The 20503-nt window shown below is 39.2% G+C and overlaps 1 protein-coding gene across 2 annotated transcripts in view; it reads left to right on the top strand.

Annotated features, from left to right (window-relative positions):
* ARID1B (AT-rich interaction domain 1B) overlaps positions 1–20503 on the top strand; it is a 426086-nt gene that overhangs the window by 145100 nt on the left and 260483 nt on the right. For both annotated transcript variants that reach the window (XM_003797856.3, XM_003797857.3), the window contains exon 4: positions 9059–9169. In XM_003797856.3, the coding sequence (XP_003797904.2) occupies positions 9059–9169 (111 nt within the window). The remainder of the gene's footprint in view (positions 1–9058; positions 9170–20503) is intronic.

Here is a 20503-nt window from a genome sequence, read left to right as displayed (position 1 = left end):
TCCTCTTCTTTTTCTCCATCTCTTCTCCTTTTTCTTCCTTTTTCTTCATCTCTTCTCCTCTTTCTTTCTTTTTCTCCATCTCTTCTCTTCCTCTTTCTTTTTCTTTGCCATTTATTTGTTGAACGTCTTTTGTCCTGTAGAGATTTCCCACGACCTGGGATTTAATCGTTGATGCGCTGTGGTTTAACGTGCTCATTTGTCTTTTTTATTTCCTATAACTTGGTAGTTTGAGCTATAGGATTTGTCAGGCTCATTATCTCTTTTTTTTTGGCAGAATATTTCATTGTTCATCTGTTCATTGGGAGGCTTAGGATCTGTCGATTTTCCTCCTTTTTGATGGGCGGCATCATTTATGTTCCCTACAGTCTTAATGACCAGCATAGTTTGACTGTATTACTTTACATTCAGTCTTTTGCCTTAAGCCTGCCAGAAACAAACAGCAAAATGTGTTCTGTAGCACATTGCTACCAGGCAGTGTAGCTGGGAATGTGATGAATATTCTTGGACAAGTGTCCAAGTTTTGTTCAGTTCTATGTGTTTGTCCATGTGTTTTTATTTTTGTGTCATGTCTTATTCTGAGTGTAAGCTCTTAGAAGCTGTTTGGTCAGTCATTGTCCTGGTTTGGATTTTTATTCCATAGCTATCAGTGCTAGGCTCCAGGACTCCAAGAGGACAGAATCCCTCCTTTAGAGAAATTAAGAGTCCAGTTTGGGAAATAAACAACAAATAGTGAAAATACAGCATTGTAAGCTCTTCCAAAGGAGTCCATTTGAAGTTGGTTTGAGACAGCTGCTTTGCTGGGTTTAATTTCTAACAGGATCTTAAGGACAAATAGATGCTTTACAGACACAGGAGAAGGAAGAACCTCCACCTGTAGTGGGCCTGAGAGAGCTGCAGGGACAGAGGCCTGGGAGGGCAGTGGACTTGTGGCCCTGGGCACCCACAAGCAGCTGAGTGGCTAATGCTGGGCAGTTGCAGCAGGACTCAGGCAGCTGGAGGTAAAGTTGGTGTAGTGGCTGAGGACATTTGAGGAGCTATATGTCCCGCAGAGGACTATGGACTTCATTCTGCAGGTACCGAGGAGCTGTATTGGAGGAGATGGGCAGGGACAGCCCAGGGGGCAGCAGGCCGCCATGGAAGGTGTCCAGTTCAGGTGCTGGTCTTCTGCTCACAGAAGGAGGGGTCACCAGACAGTGGTTTGGGTTTGGTAGATTAGGAAGAGATAGTGATGTACAGGGAAACTTTGGTGTGCTGAGGCCTTTGGTGGGGAGGGCACATGAGGGGAAAGAGCAGGATCGTGGGACAGTGGAGTCGATTCTTGACATATGTGCAAGGCCCTCGCCCCACCAGTCTAGACACTTGGTGCAGTGAAGGGGCCTCCAGGAGAGAGATTCGGAATCACTGCCAGGCAGGAGTCACTGTAGAGCCTATGGGGAAGGCCTGAGGGACCCCAGTTTTCTTAAGGGACAGAAAGAAACAGCTAGTAATAGAGTCTTTTTTTTTTCTCTCTCTCTCTCTCTCTCTTCTGCCAGTAGAGTCTTAAAGAACAGGATCTGGCAGGTGGCTTTTAGTAAGTATGAGGTCATTAAATCTGAAATGTCCAGTTTTGAACCAAAAGTTCAGTTTATTGTCTTTAAAACAAGAAGCAGTACAGTTAAAGTTCGCGCCTAAGCCATCCACACAGTTTTGCCATCTGAGCGGCAGCTTATGTGCTCCAGCAGTGAGGAGGCCTGGAGAGGGAGTGGTGATGAAATCTTGAAAGGTGTTTTCCCAGCTTACTGAGAACTGAATATTTTTCCTTGCAAGGAGTGGTCCAAAGGCTGGAAGAAGTGGTAGTCAGTTGGTGCAGGGTCTGGTGAACACAGTGGATGGCAGAGGGCTTCCTGGCCCAGCCTCTGTGGTTGAGCAGCGTTGTTTCTAGCCATGTGGTCAGCCGTTGTCCTACAAGAGGATTGACCTGTCTGTGCTAACCAACCTTAGCTGCTTAATTGCAGGCATCCTCATTTTGTCCAGTTGGTTATAGTAGACATCTGCTGCAATGTTCTGACCAGGCTTCCTGAAGCTGAGTGGATGATGCTAGCACTAGATCACCAGACAGACACTATTAGCTTTTTTTGATGTTTGTTCGGTTTGGGGCTGTGTTCTGCCATTTCATCTTCATCCAACCATTGTGTGTGTGTGTGTTTGTGTGTGTGGAACGTTTGTGATACTCAGAAAGAATCCATTTTTCATCACACACAACAATATAGTGCACGAATGGTTTACCTTTATGTTGTGGCAGCAAAGAAAGGGAAAGCTTCCAGATGGTTTTTCTTCTGTTACTCATTTCATTCATGAGGAACCCAACTATCCAAGTTCTGTATCTTGTCCATTTGTTTCAAATTGTCTGATATTGTTGGAATAGTAATGCCAGACCTTGCTGTTAATTCACACTTAGGTTGAGATGGATTCACTTCCATTATAGCTTTCAGCTCATCCACTTTGGTCTCGGGTCACCCACTTGGCTCATTTTTGAGATTAAAATCATCAGAATCATCTGAAACCATCTATGTATTGTACATTCATTAGCCATATCCTTCCCCACCACTTTGTTGACATTTTCGTCTGTCTGTGCTACATTGGTTGCACCATGGAACTCATTTGAAAATAACACAATTTTTTTTGTTGTTTTGTTTTGTTTTTGAGACAGATCCTCAAGCTGTCACCCTGGGTAGAGTGCTGTGGCATCACAGCTCACAGCAACCTCCAACTCTGGGCTTAAGCAATTCTTTTGCCTCAGCCTCCCAAGTAGCTGTGACTACAGGTGCCCGCCACAATACCTGGCTATATTTTAGTTATAGTTGTCATTGTTGTTTGGCAGGCCCAGGCTGGATTTGAACCTGCCGGCTCCTGGTGTATGTGGCTGGCGTTTTAGCCACTTGAGCTATAGGTGCTGAGCCACAAAGTTTTTATCCATGATTTCACAACAGTTTTATCTTTCAAAAATTATCTTTTTGGAAGATAATCAGAAGCCAAAATTGCATTTGAAAGGAAGAGGATGTACCTTCACAATTAAAAAAAAGTGTTAAAGTGAAAATGTCAGAGATAACAACTGTCAAACTTAGTACTTAGGAAATTTAGACATTTCATGCATAATAGCCTAGTATTTGATGATAACACACAGCAGGAAGAATGGCTTTGTATTCAAGATTGTGAAAGGGAATTTTTCTTTTTACTATTTCTTACTCATTTGTGTTATTGGCATTGAATGTTTTGGACATGTGCCACATACAGCACACTTAAGATTGTAACTTTTAAAAGGAGAATTTAGGAGAGTGTATGAAAGGCTACGATAATACCTTAAAATTATATTAAATCTCTTACTATATAATAATACTTGAAGCTTCCAATTGTCATTAAAAGTCCAGTTTTGTAGAAATGATGATGTGTCCATCCCTTTGAGAGACCCCAGCATAGTGATCATGAAGTATCAGTGTTAAGTTATAGAAGTGTTTCTTTCAGCCCGTCCACAGTGGCTCCCATCTGTAATTCTAGCACTCTGGGAAACCAAATTGGGAAGGATCTCTTGAGCTCTGGATTTCAAGACTAGCCCTAGTAAGAGCGAGACCCAGTCTGTATTAAAAATAGAAAAGATTAGTTGTGCATGGTGGCACACACCTGTAAGCCCCAGCTACTAGGGAGGCTGAGGCAGGAAGATCTCTTGAATGCAGGAGTTTGAGGTTGCTGTGAGCTATGATGACCTGAAGCAACAGCGTGAGATTCCGTCTCCAAAAAAAAAAAAAAAGAAGTTTGTTTCCTCATGGGAGAAAACAAGGTAGTAATAAGAACTGTCTTGCAGGGTTATTGTTAAGAAGAACTGTGCCTGGTACCTGTCACAGTCACCTCTTAACCAACGTTAGCTGTCCTTGTTAATGATGTTTCCATTGAGATGGCTGGTGGGTGGATGTGCTGTCTCTGAAGCGGATATGTTATAGTTATGTTGCCTTCTTCCTTTTCTTTTCTTTTCTTTTTTTTTAAAAGCAGAATCTTACTCCATCGCCCTAGGGACGGTGCCATGGCATTTTCATAGCAACCTCAAACTCGTGGGCTCAAGTGATCCTCTTGCCTGAGCCTCCCAGGTAGCTGAATGATAGGCAATGGCCACAAGGCCCGACTAATTTTTCTATTTTTAGTTGAGACGGAGTCTCATTCTTGCACAGGTTGGTCTCAAACTCCAGAGCTCAAGCAATCCTCTCACCTTGGCCTCCCAGAGTGCTAGGATTACAGGACTAAACTACTGCACCGGCCTATTGCTTTCTTTCTGGAAAGTATATTTTTAATTTACTTATGTACAAACAAAAATGCAGAGGAGGTCAACAGCATACTGCATTTCTCCAGCTTGCATTTCTCATAGACCTCTGGGAACCATGTGGCCTACAGGCGTTATCCACATGGAGGTGACCCTACCCTCCTCTCCACTAGGCTTAAGTGCCAGGATGGTTTCTGTTTCCTATAATTGAGGGTAGGAGTTCCCAAAGCGATTAGAGATAAGGAGCAGGACATTATTCTGACCTAGATAACACAGGATTTTCTGAGACTCCTCAAATCCTTGTTCCTTCACTCTGGATTATTGCAGTAATAGTTATACTTGGCCATCTTCACTCTTTTTCTAGAACATCTGTGCTCCATGTGATGTTGGAAAACCCTTCCCTAAACATCGTGAGAGTTTCCACGTCCTCCCAGAAGCCATGCTGGCTCCCTTTATCTTTTTGTTTCCAACCTGGAACTCTTTGTTGGACCCGTTTTTGCTCGTTTCTAGACATGTCCTTACCAGTCCCTCTTGGTACCATTGAGATTTGTTTGTCAAGGTCAGAAATGTTCCTTCCCCTCCTCTGTTCTTTGTCTTCCTTTGGTTTGTATTCCATGTGCTCTCAAATTATTATTATTATTATTATTTTGTTTGTTACAATCTACCCACCTTACCCCTCCCATGCTTGATTTTGTTCCTATTTATAATGTAGTTAGACATACTGTGATGTTAACGTAAACATTTTGAGTACCTTTTATTCTATTCCAAAATGATAGACTATTAATATAAATGGACATTTGTTTTATTAAGAGCACTTTGCCAGTATGTATCAAACCTTTGATAGAAATTTCACTGGTAGAGATTTATGCTACAGAGCTATTTCATGAGGAGACATGTGTACAAGGATACTTACTATCAAGAAGAGAAAGTCTGGACACAACCTAAATGTATATTAGTAAGGGAATGGTAGATAAGTTATTGCACCTTCAAATAATGCGGTATTATGTGGCCATAAGAAAGAACAAAGTAGATATTTAGTTGCAGATACAGAATGAACTCTCCAGTGTATTGCTAAGCAGTTGAAAATGATGCTATTTACAGAAATCACACTCCAGTAGTATATAAAGGCAAAAGAATTTAAATCCGCATTTATACTCAGCAACACACTGAAAATAGTGGAAAGATAAACTGTTAACAGAAGGGATCTAGGGCAGGAGGAAGTCTTTTCTTTCATTGTTTATGTCTTGAGTTTTTATTTGTTTTTATTTTTATTTGTAAGTTTCTTTTTTATTTCAAAATATTAAATATTAAGGTATTATTTATCTCTTTGTGTCTTTTAAGCTTATATCACGAGGGTGTTCTTACAGTGAGAATGTTTTATCTTTTATTTTCTTTTTCTTTTTTTTTTTTTTTTTGGAGACAGTCTTACTCTATCACTCTGGGTAGAGTGCCATCGTATCTCACAGCAACCTCAAACTCTGGGGCTGAAGCGACCCTCTTGTCTCAGCCTCCCCAGGGGCTACAGGTGGTTGCCACCATGCCCAGCTAGTTTTTCTATTTTTAGTAGGGATAGGGTTTTGCTCTTGCTCCGGAGCTCAAGCAATCCACCCATGTTGGCCTACCTTTTTATTTTTTAAAAGCATCCTTGACATTTTAGTTTTTCAACATTTTCATCAAAGTCTGCATTTCCATTAATACTTTATTTTGTAATAAAAGAAAATATAAGAACTCACGCTTCTGGTCTTTCTGCCAGGCTCTTGTGGTAGAGGTTATCTTACTATTTCTCGTAGTAGAAAGGGGTGACTAAGGTTTTCCCCCAGTCATGTTTTATGGGATGTTAAAGTACCCAGCAAGGGAATGGTCCATAGTAGGCATTCAGTAATTGTCTACTAAATGTGTTAAAAGCACCTAAATGAAAATTTCTGATAGAAATGTGTACACACTCATACCTAAAACTCTTTTCACAATTTTGTTGAATCAGTTTCTCTTTCAGCCTTGACTCAAGATGTAAAGAAGGTTAACAGAGCCATCAATGGTTAGAAGTTTGTGAGTGAGATATAGAAAAATAACACTGATAAAAAGTTCTGAAAGGGAAAGCCACATTCTTACTTCTTGGTTCTTGGTTACAACGTGATTTTCTTCTAAAGAGGGAATGACAGATAAATGTAATTATGTATATGTGTATACTAGTTTACACATTAATGTATACAGATAAATGTAATTATGTAATTATGTGTATACTAGTTTGCACATGAATGTGTCCTATCTTAAATGTATAAATCACCAAAGATGGAAATGTTTTAAAATCTAAAGCTGTGCGTCTTTGTTTCTAAGTGATGCTGAACATATTCTTTACTTTCTGATGCTGACATTGTTTTCTTACTGTTACCTTATTTATGTTTACACTTGAAATGAAAATAAGTGCATATTGAAACAAAAAATAAATACAGCTATGAAGTTGAAAAACCTGAAGTTTGGTTTGAGATATAACTTTTATATCTTTATTAGACCAGCCAAACAGATTTCATAGTCCCGAGGTGAACCACATATACAGCTGCATGCCCTTTGTTAAGTGAATCCCAATATAAATGAAGGACAGGTTCCATTTTCAGCTGTTCTCACTCAATTCTGCTTTGGTTTTATTTAAAACTATAATAATTGAAAGCTGCTTGTGGTTAGGAATAGTATTCGAGATTTTTGTGGAATCAATTTTTTTTTTAACTTTTAAAACCTGAAAAAGCAAAATGCAACCTCAATAATATATTTTTCTGATAGCTTTCATAGACTGTTTGGAGTTGCATGGTATGTGGGGGGGAGGTGATAGCTAAATGGAAAGGTGGATCCACTGTAATTGTAATGGTCGTCTTTAGCTCCTTTAGCTAAGAAGAGAGAATAAAAAGAAATGTAAAACAGATTCCTAGTAAGCGTAGGGCCGGTGAGCCTGTTTACTGTTTCCCAAATGAAGTTTACTTTAACAAAAGAAGTGTCCGAGCACCACCCCGAAACAGAGTGTGTGCACGTGTGCTCGGGAGGGGCGGGCTCTGCTCCTTTGTTTGCCCCTCAGGAGTCTGTCTTTTGCACCTTTGTGCTTTTCTGTAGCGGGGTGAAGGCCCCTGAATGGAGGCGTTTGCCCTTCTTGATTTGAAATCCTTGCTGTTTATCCAAAGTACCCTGCCGGGCACCCAGTGGGAAGTCCAGTGACTAGTGGAAGTTAGGATCTGGAAGAAGCATGGTGCCAGAGGGCGGGGTGGTGAGAGTGGCAATAATCTCTCAGCCTCTGCTTTTGTCCCCCACAAGCCTAATTGTTACCCTCTGCTGCAGCCAGACTGAAGAGCTACTCTTTTCAGTATCCTTGGATTACACGTGCTTCCTCTTACCTCACTCACGGTGATCAAAGAAAGACTGGACAACTGGGATTGAATTCGTTTGCAAACGTATAGTATTTACTAAGTATTGTTTATCACCATTAGAGGTTAAATATTTGATTGGTTTTTTTTTTTTGGTAGAGATTAATTTAAAGGAAAGAAGGGTTATATGTGAAAATGCTGGATTGTTGACATGCTTCTTTATTTCACAGCCTGTTTATAAAAGCAGGTCGCACCCACACTCGGCTAGTTAAATCTAGTTTGCACAGCTTGTGTACTTTGTAGTACCAGCCTATTGGTCCAAAGTTTCTTGGCATAAGAAGCCATGTAATTTTAAGTGTATACTGTTCTAGAAAGGGGTGAGGCAGTAGAAGCTTTTTATAGGGTTTTAACTAATAAATATTAATTTTTAAAGTAATATTTTAAGGATTTAACAGAAATAGAACTTGTATATCATGTTTCTTTAATGCCAATACATATTTGAACTGCAAGGGAAGGGAGATAATTTTATTTTAAAGCACTATTTTCCATTCTTCCCCCCCCCCCCCATTAGAAACTGGCTCTTCAACTTTCAGTGCCAATTGAGACATGCTGTAATAAGTATTTAACATTCTGTCTTGCTACTTGACTTCAGGTACAAGTGATGGGAGAATATTTAGTAGCTACAGATCTGGTATACAGTAAATGTGGTATTTGGATTATATAATACCATTTCAGCACAATGTTAAGGCAATGTCGATAACTAACTCTGGGACTAATGTTCTACGGGATGCCATAAAGGCACATGTAAATGATAAGTTTCATGTTCCGATTCAGGTTTTGGGGTGTGTGTTTTGTTCCCCACTGTTTTATTCGTTACTGTGATTCTTTGAAAACTATGCCACACGAACATATGGAAGCCTGTACATCTGTATTTATTGGTTTTGTAGAAACCCCAGGATTCTATGCACAATTTTTGCACTATTTTTATGGTAATAATTAAGAGGCATATTAAGGTTCAGTTGATAATAAAGCTTTCATCCTTTATTTAAATTTTAAAATAATATTAAAGGCATCATAACCAAAATCAGAATTCAACAATGAAAGGATCATTTGGTTTGCTCTGATTTCGGAGATAGTTTGGCTACAGCTGACCTTCCCGATTTTTTACTGACTTAATCCTTTTTCTGCACAAGTCGAATACAGTACTTAATTTGTGATACATTGGTCTCATAAGGCATTTGTTTTTAATTTTATGCACATTGTATACTGTATATTCTGCTATTGATGATGGACTACTTTTAAAAAGTTTTTTACTTTTCATAATGTGCTAACGAAATCACGGCTATAATGTTTTTTGTTACTAAAGAAACTTACATCATGGAGATACTTACGAAGTGCTTTTTTTATATTTGTGTTTGTGTAGGACATGTCTCAGGAAGGCTATGGAACTAGGTCTCAACCTCCTCTGGCCCCCGGAAAACCAAACCACGAAGACTTGAGCTTAATACAACAAGAAAGACCATCAAGTTTACCAGTAAGACATTAATGTGCTGATTTGGAAAAGTCACGAGTTAAAGATTTGTAGGAAGAGCTTTTATTACTTTATATTCACGACGTAAGAGAGAAGTTTCAAGATTTTAATGTACATTTTGTGATTTACTAATTTGGGCTTAATTCTCAGGAGCTCTGTCGTCTCTGTGCGTCTGTTTCACGTGTACGTGTGTGTCTGCTGCCGAGCCCTTCGTGATCTGGAAGGTTTTAGTTGACTGGTGCTGGGCAGGCAGTGACTGCTGTTGGACATCTGGGCTTTCTTTAGACGCTTGCTTCTTTGGTAGTGATACGGAACAGAGGTGTCTATATGAGAACTGGAACTCGAAAGAAATACGTACTTTGCAAAGGCTATAATCGTGAGATAAAACATCTGATAGTGATTTAAATTTTTTCTGGAACTTTATATTTATCTGATGAGAAATCATCCATAAAAAAGTATTTTAGTTTAAAATTTGACAAAGCAGTTTGTAAAGTATTTCCAATAGCAAATAATTTATAGGTAACTGGGTATTTATTGATTAGAGTAGCATTTACTGGTTATCATGCCTTTTCTAAAATAGGGAACCTAATTGAAATGAAGTTTTCTTTATTAACTAAAAGAATATAAATAAATATTCTTTTATTTTCTTATACATTTATTTATTCAAATATTTCGATTTGAAAAATTATTGTTATTGGCTAATTTAAGATAGTCATTTAGGATAGCCCTGATTCTAATTTGAATTTCAATTATGTTTGCATTAAGTAAGATTTATTGTATTACTTCTAAGCATTTGAGAAGGAGCCTTTGTTGTGACTGTTGTACGTGACGTTGGGCATGAATATCAGACCCATTTCAATGTATCTGCGTCCTTAAAGAAGAAGGCAAGTGATGGCTACAGGATGTGGATTATTTTCGAATCTGATGGACATAGTTTGAAACCCTCATTTTTACAGTTCTTTTTATTATGATGGGAGAAGATGAAATCTTACTATACGGTCTTTATTTTAGTTGTATTGGCTTGTGTGCACATTTGGATTTGAAGGAAGGAAAAAGGTAGAAGATTCTGTATTTTATGCTGTGAATGTTTTTGTGCAGGTGGTTAGCAGCTTGGTGAGCATGTGGTTTGCGTGTCAGATCAGGGCCGTGTGTGATACACCTGCGTGCTGTTGATAAATGCAGCATTTGTTGCGTATTTGGGAATTGACTTGTGGTTTTATGGAATTTAAATTGACTTGCGAAGCAGGTGGATCGTGAATTCCATTTTTTAGTGTTTTTAGAGAAGCCTGGCTTTGCAAATTTGTCTTTGGCTGGTGATTTGTACTGTGACACAGGTTGAAAATTTTGCTATAAATTGATACTGATTTTTATATAACTGTAAGAATAATTTGTAGTGTACGGCTTTTCTTCATATCCCCTGGAAAACTCCAGCTTCAGTCACTGTCTTCTTGTCGTCTGCACTGGATGGATGGCTGATCCTCAGCTGACTGCAGCATAAACAGGGATGGAACGAAGCGTGTAGCCGCACAAAACCAGCCCCAAAGTTTGTTTCTGGGATGAGCGCTTTTTACATAGATTATGGGGAAAGAGGATGTGAAATTATTTTAGGAAGTGAACCAATACACTCATCAATAATATTTACTGAATTATTGTATTTATATCTCTTTGTATATGTATAATGACGTAACTATCTTCCTTATCTACTTCCCAAGAGCGTTTAAGGGTGTTCATAATATAAATTTTCTTATGAAGGTGATAAAAAAAGAAATACTTTAATTGGTTATTTTCTTTCTGTTTTTGTAACTCACAGATAAATAGGATGCTGAGTGATGAATTACCACTTTAAGTACATTTCTAGAGGGCACAGTTTTTAGGTTTTTGGTATGTGTGTAGAAACATCACATCTCGAATAAAGGCCAAACCGTAGATCAGTAGGTGTACCTAACCCACCCACCCCCCATTTGTTAGAATGGAAATTAGCTTATTTAGATGAAGTACAATATGCCACTTTCTTTTCTCTAAGATTTTGTATGTATACAGAATTCCTATATGGTGCTTACAGATAGATTTTTATTTATGTGCATACTTCATTCATAAATTGCCCACTGTCAAGGTCATTATGATGTCAGAGAAAGATTTGTTGGTATTGTTATGGCTATAATACCATATATTTCCACAGTGTTATTTTCATTAAGCCTTTGAGTTCTCCAGCGTGGCTAAGTTGATACTGTAGGGACTGTGAAGCTACGTTTGGTATCACACCTGAGTTTGCTCTTGGTAAAGAGTAAATCCTTCGTAGATTACTCTAAATGCTTTTCCTTTTCCAGAGTCATTGATATAAATTTTGTCTTTTTACTTAAAGTCTATCCATGGTGTTTGTAATCACCAGTCTTGTAATTTGGAACTAAGTATATTGTGAGTCTTACCTGTGTCATTTTAAAAATGTAGATTTAAAGTCTGTGATTCATGCTGATTATTAACTTTATCCATTATATATGTGACAATAATAAGAACATTTCTCAAGTAGTTATTTTTTAATCTTTTTGCTTACATTGAACTATTTCTCTGCATGTGATAATTTCTATGTGTCATACATTTCTCCCAGCCTGTTTGTTACACAGTTAACTTTACATTACCAAAAAATCAAGACATTTCCAATATCTTTATGCTGGATCTGTAATTGGTTCCCTCAGTAAGTTGTCCTCTCGCTGCTGTTTGAACCGGTGTGTCTGTTTGTGTGCTGTTACATCCTTGTTGATCTTCAGTAGCCAACAAAGTTATGTCTTCCAGCTAATTGAGATCTTCAGGTCATCCACAGAAAGCAAATGCCTGATAGATTAATACCTGTTCTCTTGTCCTGGGGCCATGACTAGTAGTATTTAGTTTCTGCTTAGTGGGCTCAGACCTAAAGCCCAAGACAAATTTCCCTTAATATTGTCCACTTATTTCTGTACTTTTTAATCATACCACTTTTCTCCTATTGAGATAGATGAGCTTATATATCCTTGGTATTGCCATTATTGATAAATCTTAGCATAGGGAATATGATATAAAAATTAGCTTAAAGAGATCTTTACCATTTGAATATTATCACTTAAAATTTGAGCATTTTATAGTTTTCTTTACCTCTGATATTATAAAATAAAGCCAGCATTTAAACCAGCAGTTTTCAACCTAGGGTTGTGACCCACAGGAACTGTCTTAAAGGTCCAAGGCATTAGGGAGGCTGAGGACCGCTAATTAAACAAAAAACCCAATGGAAGGTCCCAAAGTTTCTGGAACTTACATCTCATATATTCTGTTATTTCATCAACATTGAATATACTTCAATTTACATACTAAGACAACCCCCCAAATTTGATTTAATATACTTTTGTTGAGTGTTTTGTTAAATTTTCATGTCTTGTAGCATTTACTATTTATCCTTTTGTTAGTTATTTTTATAACTGTTTTGCCTCCAGATTAGAATGTTTTCATGGGTATTTATTATTTAATTTAGCAAATATCTTCCTAAAAGAATTCACATAAAATCTTAATTAAAGTAAGTTCTTTCCCCAGTTTCAGAATTTTCTTTGAGTTGCTAAGGGATCTTTTATATGCTATTGAAGCCCCTGGTGCCCCGCGCTAATGATGCTGAGAGTGAAGGAGTGTGGTGTGTGTGTTGGCAGGGTTGTGTTATTCTTAAAACCATTTTGTTTTCTCAAATGATACCTGAGTTTTACCTTGGTAACCTTAAGCTTCAAAAAAAGAAAAAGTGGCCTCATAGGATGATTAAGCTAAAAAATACGAAAACATTGTTTTCTTAGTAATTTTTCTATTTTACTCATTAAAAATTGACATAAACAGTGATCATAATTTCAGTAATTATAGTACAAATAGGTATTTTGTTAATAAAATAGTTATAAACATGTATAAAGGAAGTTAACAAAAATGGGAAGGTTTTATTTTCTTCCTCCTTCAGCAGAGTAGTACTTTTCCCTTCAGGGATCTGAAGAGTTTTTAATATTCCTCAGTTTAGAAGTAACTAATTGTATTATTCTTCAGAGAGGACTGCCACCAGTTTTGTTTTTCAGATGGGAGGTCCATTATTCTGTTCACTTGGGGTAACAGAGCACGATCGGTTTAGTAGCCATATTCTTTTTTTTTTTTTTTTTTTGAGATGGAGCCTCAAGCTATCCCCCTGGGTAGAGTGCCATGGCATCACGCTCACAGCAACCTCCAACTCTTGGGCTCAAGCGAGTCTCCTGCCTCAGCCTCCCAAGTAGCTGGGACCACAGGCACCCGCCACAGCGCCTGGCCATTTTTTGGTTGCAGCCATCATTGTTGTTTGGCGGGCCCGGGCTGGGGATTCGAACCCGCCACCTTAGGTGTATGTGGCTGGCGCCTTAGCCGCTTGAGCCACAGGCGCCGAGCCTTAGTAGCCATATTCTAACAGTGTTTTTGAATGGACTGCTTTGTTGTGACTTTCTAAACTATATCTGTAAATGCATTGGTTGTTCTGGAAGGTCCATCAGGTCATTAAAAACCTCTTTCTGACTCTTTCTTACTTAAATAGGAAATATCTAAAGAGACTGACATGAAAAGGGTTTGATCTTTTTGAGTTAACTAAAAAGGCACTTTGTTGAGTTTGCAATTAGAAGGAAATATTTAGGCTTTAGATAAAACATATGTTTTTTGGCCCTTTGTGAAAGGAAGGAGGTAGTAAATGCTGGTTGTTCTTTGAAATAGAGGGTGTTAAACAGGATATTGGAAGCCTGAAAGAGAATGGTTGGAAAACTGTTATTACCAAGAATATTCCTGGGGGGCTGGGTATTAGCAGCAGAGCATACAATGCAATGTTCTGCCTTTAGTGAAAGAAGAGAACTATGTTTTGGTTCTGGTTTTTAAAATCTTTAATGACACTTCCGTTGGTTGGAGGTCATGTACCTTGGAAGCATATGTGAATATTGATGGCATGTTAATAGGGAAATTCATAAAGTATGTCCATTTGGTAATATACCTCCTATGAATATTGAAACCTCTGCAGGAAGCAGGTGAAGGAGCTTTTCAACCAGGTTCAGTTTTTTGTCAAGTTCTCAATTCAACCCAACTAGAAATATAAATTAAGACTACCATGTTAGTTGGCAGGTTTTTGGAAAAGTCAAAATCTACCGGGTAAGAATGAACTGTGTGGCTATTGAATGAAATTTTCTGAAAATTTGTTTGTAACTTGAACTTGATTTAAATGATTGCCAGGAAAACGTGAAGAGTGTAGCTGTCTGTTGGTTGATCCTTCTCATATCATTCTGAAAGCTTAAAAAATTGTAAGTTAATGAAGGAGAAATCTGGTCTGTCATTGGGCTTATCAGTGTTCAGACATGGATAATGCCTGTGTTACAGCGGAAGGCCTAAGCTGTTTATCATCAGTGTTCTTTAAATGTTATTAGAATATGCTGAGTTTTAAAAGTATAGAGGAGATAATTTATGAAATGCAGGAGCGGCAGCGTTTCTGAAGGATGGTTTCTGTCGCGAGAGTGTCTGCACATACACTGGTTAGCTTGCAGCGTTTTGAAACTGAAGGTACAGACACATTTTGATGATTTGGGGACATTTGAAAGGGAAGACACAGTACTTACGATTTATCATGTTCTTGAATTCACTGGTCTATTCTATACTGAGACATCAATTCTCTTTGGATTAAGGTTGTAAAGAGCACTTAAGAACCTTACTTGAAATTCCTTATTTAGAAAAAGTCATAGTGATGCTGACAAATGTGTATTTTCCAACCTGGATTATTTCACTAAGATGTGATGTTGTATAGTTTATTCTCTGAGGTATTTTCATGATATTGGTAGTCTTCTTGAAAAGAGAGGATAATACTTAAACTTGAACGGGGTAGAAACTGGGAAGTCATGTCTCCTTTCAAAACAATCTTGATATTTGTTCTGTAAATGAAAATTCAATAAACCTCAACAGTTTGGAATTCTTCCAGGGAAAAACAAGCTAAACATATTGGAAACTTTGAATAAATTAATGTTTTAAAAGATCTATAGTTTGCTTTTAAATAATTTGAATGTCTGTGTGTGAAGTGTTTCTAAATTGACATCTCAGTCTTGTTAAAATAAATAGATAATTCCAAATCATCATAGCTGAGATATTTGCTTAGTAGCTATGTGTTAATTTAAAAAAAACTGTTTAATTTTTAAAAACATTTTAACTAAGCATGCCCTCCTGCAAACTTTTCCATGTAATATTCTTTGATTTCCACTTAAAATATGGAGGGAAATGAATTTCAACCCATTTCAGAGGACTGTCAATTAGTTCCTGAAAAATTAATTAATGGAGTATGAAGGAGTACTGCAAAAAAACAGACACTAGATAAAACTGGAGATTACGAGAGGCTGAAAGATAACTGATTTGCAGGATATTGGTTTTGATAATAGAAGGATAAAGATGATCTATAGTTGATAAATGAGGCTCATTAAATAAGGCATGATAAATGCCGATACTCCTGGCTAATAGAAAGTCAGCCTACAGATTTTGCCTGAACAAATGGAGGCAGGCAGTCTCTGACCTGCTCAGGGCCCTTCAGATGACCACCTGCATGCGGCCCTGGCCCGAGGCACAGGGGTAAGGAGCAAGCGGACAGGGGAAGGGAAGAGGGGAGGAGCAGTGGGGCAGTCCCGGCTGGAGCTGTGCACAGGAAGCAGTGTGTGCACTTTTATTTCTGAGGGTGCCTGTTCCACCCCACCTGCTTTTCTATGCTTGGGCTGTGGATCTGCTCCCCTCAGCATATAGGCCCTGGCCCACGGGAGGCCATGAGTGCATCTCACTTTGTATCACCCGAGTTAGGTGGGAAATAGCTCTTAATTTACAGATTTTCACTTTGCAGGTAACTCTGAAGTCACACATCTGTTTTGTATAACAAGGAATATATAACCAGCAGGAGCTCATAGTAGCATTTGTGGACTGGTTATTTGCCTTTATGCTTCTTGGGACTGGAAGTAACTATTTTTAACGTTAACTGTCAGTTTAGGAGAGGAAATAAATACATGGAGAGCAGGCTCTCCCTGAGCCTGGATTTTCTATTCTTCCCTCACAATGTAGGATTTTAGAGGTGTCTCTCTTTTTTCTCATCTTTTTCTTTTTCATTCTCTAAATTGTTGTAAAGTAACTGAATGGTCTTGTTTTCTTTTGTTTGGGTCAAGAAATTTTAGCTGAAAATTGTTACTGTGTGAAAGAAGATTATTGACTCGACAAGCCTTCAATTTTCCGTGAATAACACTCCCACCCCCAGCTGCAGAACATGCCGTGCGCGCATTCTATTTTAAAATACAGACTGTAATTTAAAACAGGCAGTTTGATGCCCCACTGAACTTTGTTTAAGCCTGGAATAAAAGAGGGGAAAAAAGCTGTAAGCCACAAAAAAGTGACTAAGCTTTCTTAACTACTTCTCTTCATAATGTATTCTATTAAAAAAAAAAAGAAAGCTTCCAGGTTCTTTTGTCTCCTTCCACGGGTTCTAAATTTTACCCAATTTCAGACTGTAGCGTGTACATCCTTTCACTTTGTTTTATTATTGAGATACCATTTGAATTTTTTAGGACCTCAGAGCAGTGTCATTGGCTGGGGCATCTGGGCTTGCCATGGTGCGTTACATACAAGCTGGATGCGTGCGAGGGAATTCATTCTACAACTCAACACAGGACTTTAGCATTCGCTTCTTGACAGCAAATTTCTTAATATTTTCTTGATTTAAATAGTACCTGATTATTAGACCGCAATAATGTAAGTATTTAACAGTAGCATTACTGTCAGATCATTATAAAAAATGGTTATTTTAAAGGAGTTTATGTCACTTGCCTTTTTTCCCCTTCACAAAAATGAAAATGAACAGCTTATAATGACTCGCATGGAAGAAACAATGGCTTTTTGATAAAATAGCATGTTTTAATTGGGAGAAGGGTCCCCAAGAGGATGCTGGGTGGTGGGCATGGTGGGGACTCAGCTAAAGTTCAGGTCCTGAGCCCTTCCTGCCACTCGCCAGCGGCTCCGTCTCCTTCTCTGAAGTAGAAGTAAGTCAGACTTAGGAACCTCACGATACTTCCCAGCTCTGACATTGTACATTGAAAGACATCTTTGTTAGTAAATAAGAAAAAGCACCTGTAGAAATGAACTCTTCAGGTTGGGTGCACCTTGCTCAGTGGTTTGGGCACCGGTCACGTGCTCCGAGGCTGGTGAGGTCATGCTGCCCGGGCCTGCTAAACAACAACAACAACAAAAATTAGCTGGGTGTTGTGGCGCGCGCCTATAGTCGCAGCTACTAGGGAGGCTAAGGCAGGAGAATCGCTTGAGCCCGAGAGTTTGAGGTTGCTGTGAGCTGTGACAGCACAGCACTTTACTGAGGGTGTAAGCCTCTGTCTCAAATAAAGAAAGAATGGGCTCTTCACTTTTGAGAAAAATTCAAATCCATGAAGTGCAAGTACCATGAAACCCTCAGAAAGGGCTCCCATGCCCTGTCAGTGGCCTCCCTCCTGTTCTCAGGTGCTGTTTGCTTCTGTAGCAGAGCTCTTCAACTTCCTGAGGGATTTGAGGTTGCCTGATTGAGTGTGTCATGTTACCTCAAAGGAGCCACAGACCTTCCTGTGCCCTCTCCCTGTGCTGGCATCTCAGAGATTTGGAGAGGCCTCCCCGTCAGCCGTCTGATCGCTCTGGAGTCTTGGTGTGTTTGGGTCTGGAAAAGGGGGAGCATCATGGACAAGGCTGAGAAGTGCGTATGCCAGGTGTCTTCATGAGCAGCACACGGGGGAGTTGGGGGAAGTCTTGTCTTGGGAATGCCAGGGTGATGTCTTCTCCCCTTGGGCTGACGGGGCAGCTTTCTGAACCAAGATGAGCACACAGGACTTGGTTTCCATTTCTTGGTGGTAGAAGGAAGGCCCTGAGGGTCTAGCAGAGGTTTACATCTGTTATACTGTAAAGTAACTGGATAAACTGCTTTTTTAAACTGAGATTTACTGTTAATAGAAATATTAGCAACCCAGGGACATCAAATGGTGCTCAAGACAATTTCCTGGACAATGTACCCTATGTTTCTATTTTGTTTATGTTCGTTCTGCCTTCCCCCCCCCCTTTTCTTCTTTCTTTCTTTCTTTTTTTGAGTCTTTGGAGCTCACTCATTTTGATTTGGAGAGGGTGATGTGTTACAAATGGGATTTTTACTGGTTTCCTTACACTTCTTTCTGCCAGAGCACAGAATGGTATGTTGAGGCAGTGGCATAGCCACACCTACTCCATACCTCCATGTCCTCTGGTCAGACAGGCCAGAATGAGTGAGCCAGGTGGCACAGTGGTGTACTGCCCCACCCTCCAAAGCTTGTTTTTTGACAGGGGCATGGGTGGTTGAGGACTACACTTAGGCTCACCACATCTTCAGATGACTGGAAAAATGTGTAGTTGGTCTTTTGTAATTATCGTGTCTGGAGAAAGTTTGATTTCAGGATGATAATATAGGCCAGGTGCAGTGGCTCACGCCTATAATCCTAGCACTTGGGAGGCCAAGGCAGGTGGCTTGCCTGAGCTCAGGGGTTTGAGCTAGAGTGAGACCTGTTTCTAAAAAATAGCTGGGCATTGTAGTGGGTGCATGTAGTCCCAGCTATTCCAGAGCCTGAGGAAGAGAATCACTTGAGACCAAGGTTTGAAGTTGCTGTGAGCTAGGATGGCATAGCATTCTACAGAGGGCAACAAAGTGAAACTCTGTCTCAAAAAAAAAAAAAAAAGAAAAGAAAAAATAGAATAAAAATTTAACACCTCATTTATTGGACACTAGTTTTAAAAAATATAAATGGGTGGTGACTGTGGCTCAAAGGTGTAGGGCGCCGGCCCCACGTACCAGAGGTGGTAGGTTCAAACCCAGCCCCTGGCCAAAAATACAAAAATCTTGTATATAAATAAAAATTTTAGTGAATAAACACTGGAAGCTCCTACTCAATGAAGAATAAATGGCCACAGGAGAGCTCTGGGCAGGTATCCTCAGTGTAGGAACTGTCAGGCCAGGCGTTTCTGACATCCACTCTGCCTGCCCAAAGCCAGATACCATCCAGGTCTTCTGTAGTATTTTTGAAATAACTTGGTATTTTGAGGTTACCAAGATGAGTGAATTGTAACATGCCTTCTATGTGTGCAAAGCCTTGGTTTCTAACACACGGTTATGACCACTGGAGACTGGGAGAGAAGGCTTTGTTTATCATTACCTCTCTGGTGAGGTGGAGACCGCCTGTGACATCGTGGTGGCAACAGAGTGAAGGACACATGTTTGGGGCTGGTGATCTGAGAGACCGGGAGGATTGGTGATGTTGGTGACCAACACAGGGAAATGGTGGTGGGGAACTGGCTCAGCAAAGAATACTCAAGATTTGATGGGATTAAAGCAAGTCCTGAATGACTAACTCTTGAATTCTGTAAGGGGAAAGGAAGCCGTTCATCTTTGCTGGTAGAGCCTTGTTTTTATATGGTTCCTTACATAAGAGGCAAAACGCGCTCGTAAATAAGAACTCATGTTGAGAGAATGATAGCATTGGCTATAACTTTATCTTAATTTAAATTCTTGGAGATGAGTTGAAGAACATTGTAGCAGTGTGTATACACAACTCAACAGTCGTGTGTGTGTGTGTGTGTGTGTGTGTGTGTTTCCTGCTCTAACTTTGCCTAAGAAAAGATCAGGGTTTCAGAAATGGTTCTATAGAGATTCATGACTTGTCTCATTTCCTTTGCTTTTTATGATAGTACAGTAAGTATGTATCCAAGTCAGTTCTTTTCCTGGGGTAGAGATAGGTTGTTGTATGATATTGCTTGGTTTGGTATACTTTTGGATGATTTTAGTCTATGTTCTCATACTAATTTATTTTTGAGGAATGTTACAAGGTTAATTTATCTCATTGTAATCTCTCCTCTGAAACTTTTTTGGGTATAGGTGTATATAAACAAATTTAATGCCTTTTACTTGTTTTTTCTTTTGGGGGGGTTGAAGAGTATGTGAATATGGGGTAGTAGTGGTTGGGAACCTGGTTTTAAAGTGCTGTATTTGACAAGTATTTTTTATTTTGTAGAAATGGTTTACCCTTCTGAGCATCATGAGTTTTTGATAGATTTTAATCCCAGGAGAGAAAATGGGGCCTCAGAGAAATTACACTGAACTTGGAAGGGGTACTTTTTTAATTTAATTTTATTTTTTAAATACCAGGCTCTCCCCCACTTTTTTCTTCATTTTTTTTTTTCAGAGACAGAGTCTCACTTTGTCACCCTCAGTAGAGTGCTGTGGCGTCACAGCTCACAGCAACCTCCAGCTCTTGGGCTTAGGCG

This window comes from Otolemur garnettii, unplaced genomic scaffold (genome assembly GCF_000181295.1).
Source record: "Otolemur garnettii isolate 467f Iridium unplaced genomic scaffold, OtoGar3 scaffold00126, whole genome shotgun sequence".
Taxonomy (NCBI): Eukaryota; Metazoa; Chordata; class Mammalia; order Primates; family Galagidae; genus Otolemur; species Otolemur garnettii.
This window is presented reverse-complemented; position numbering and strand designations above follow the sequence as displayed.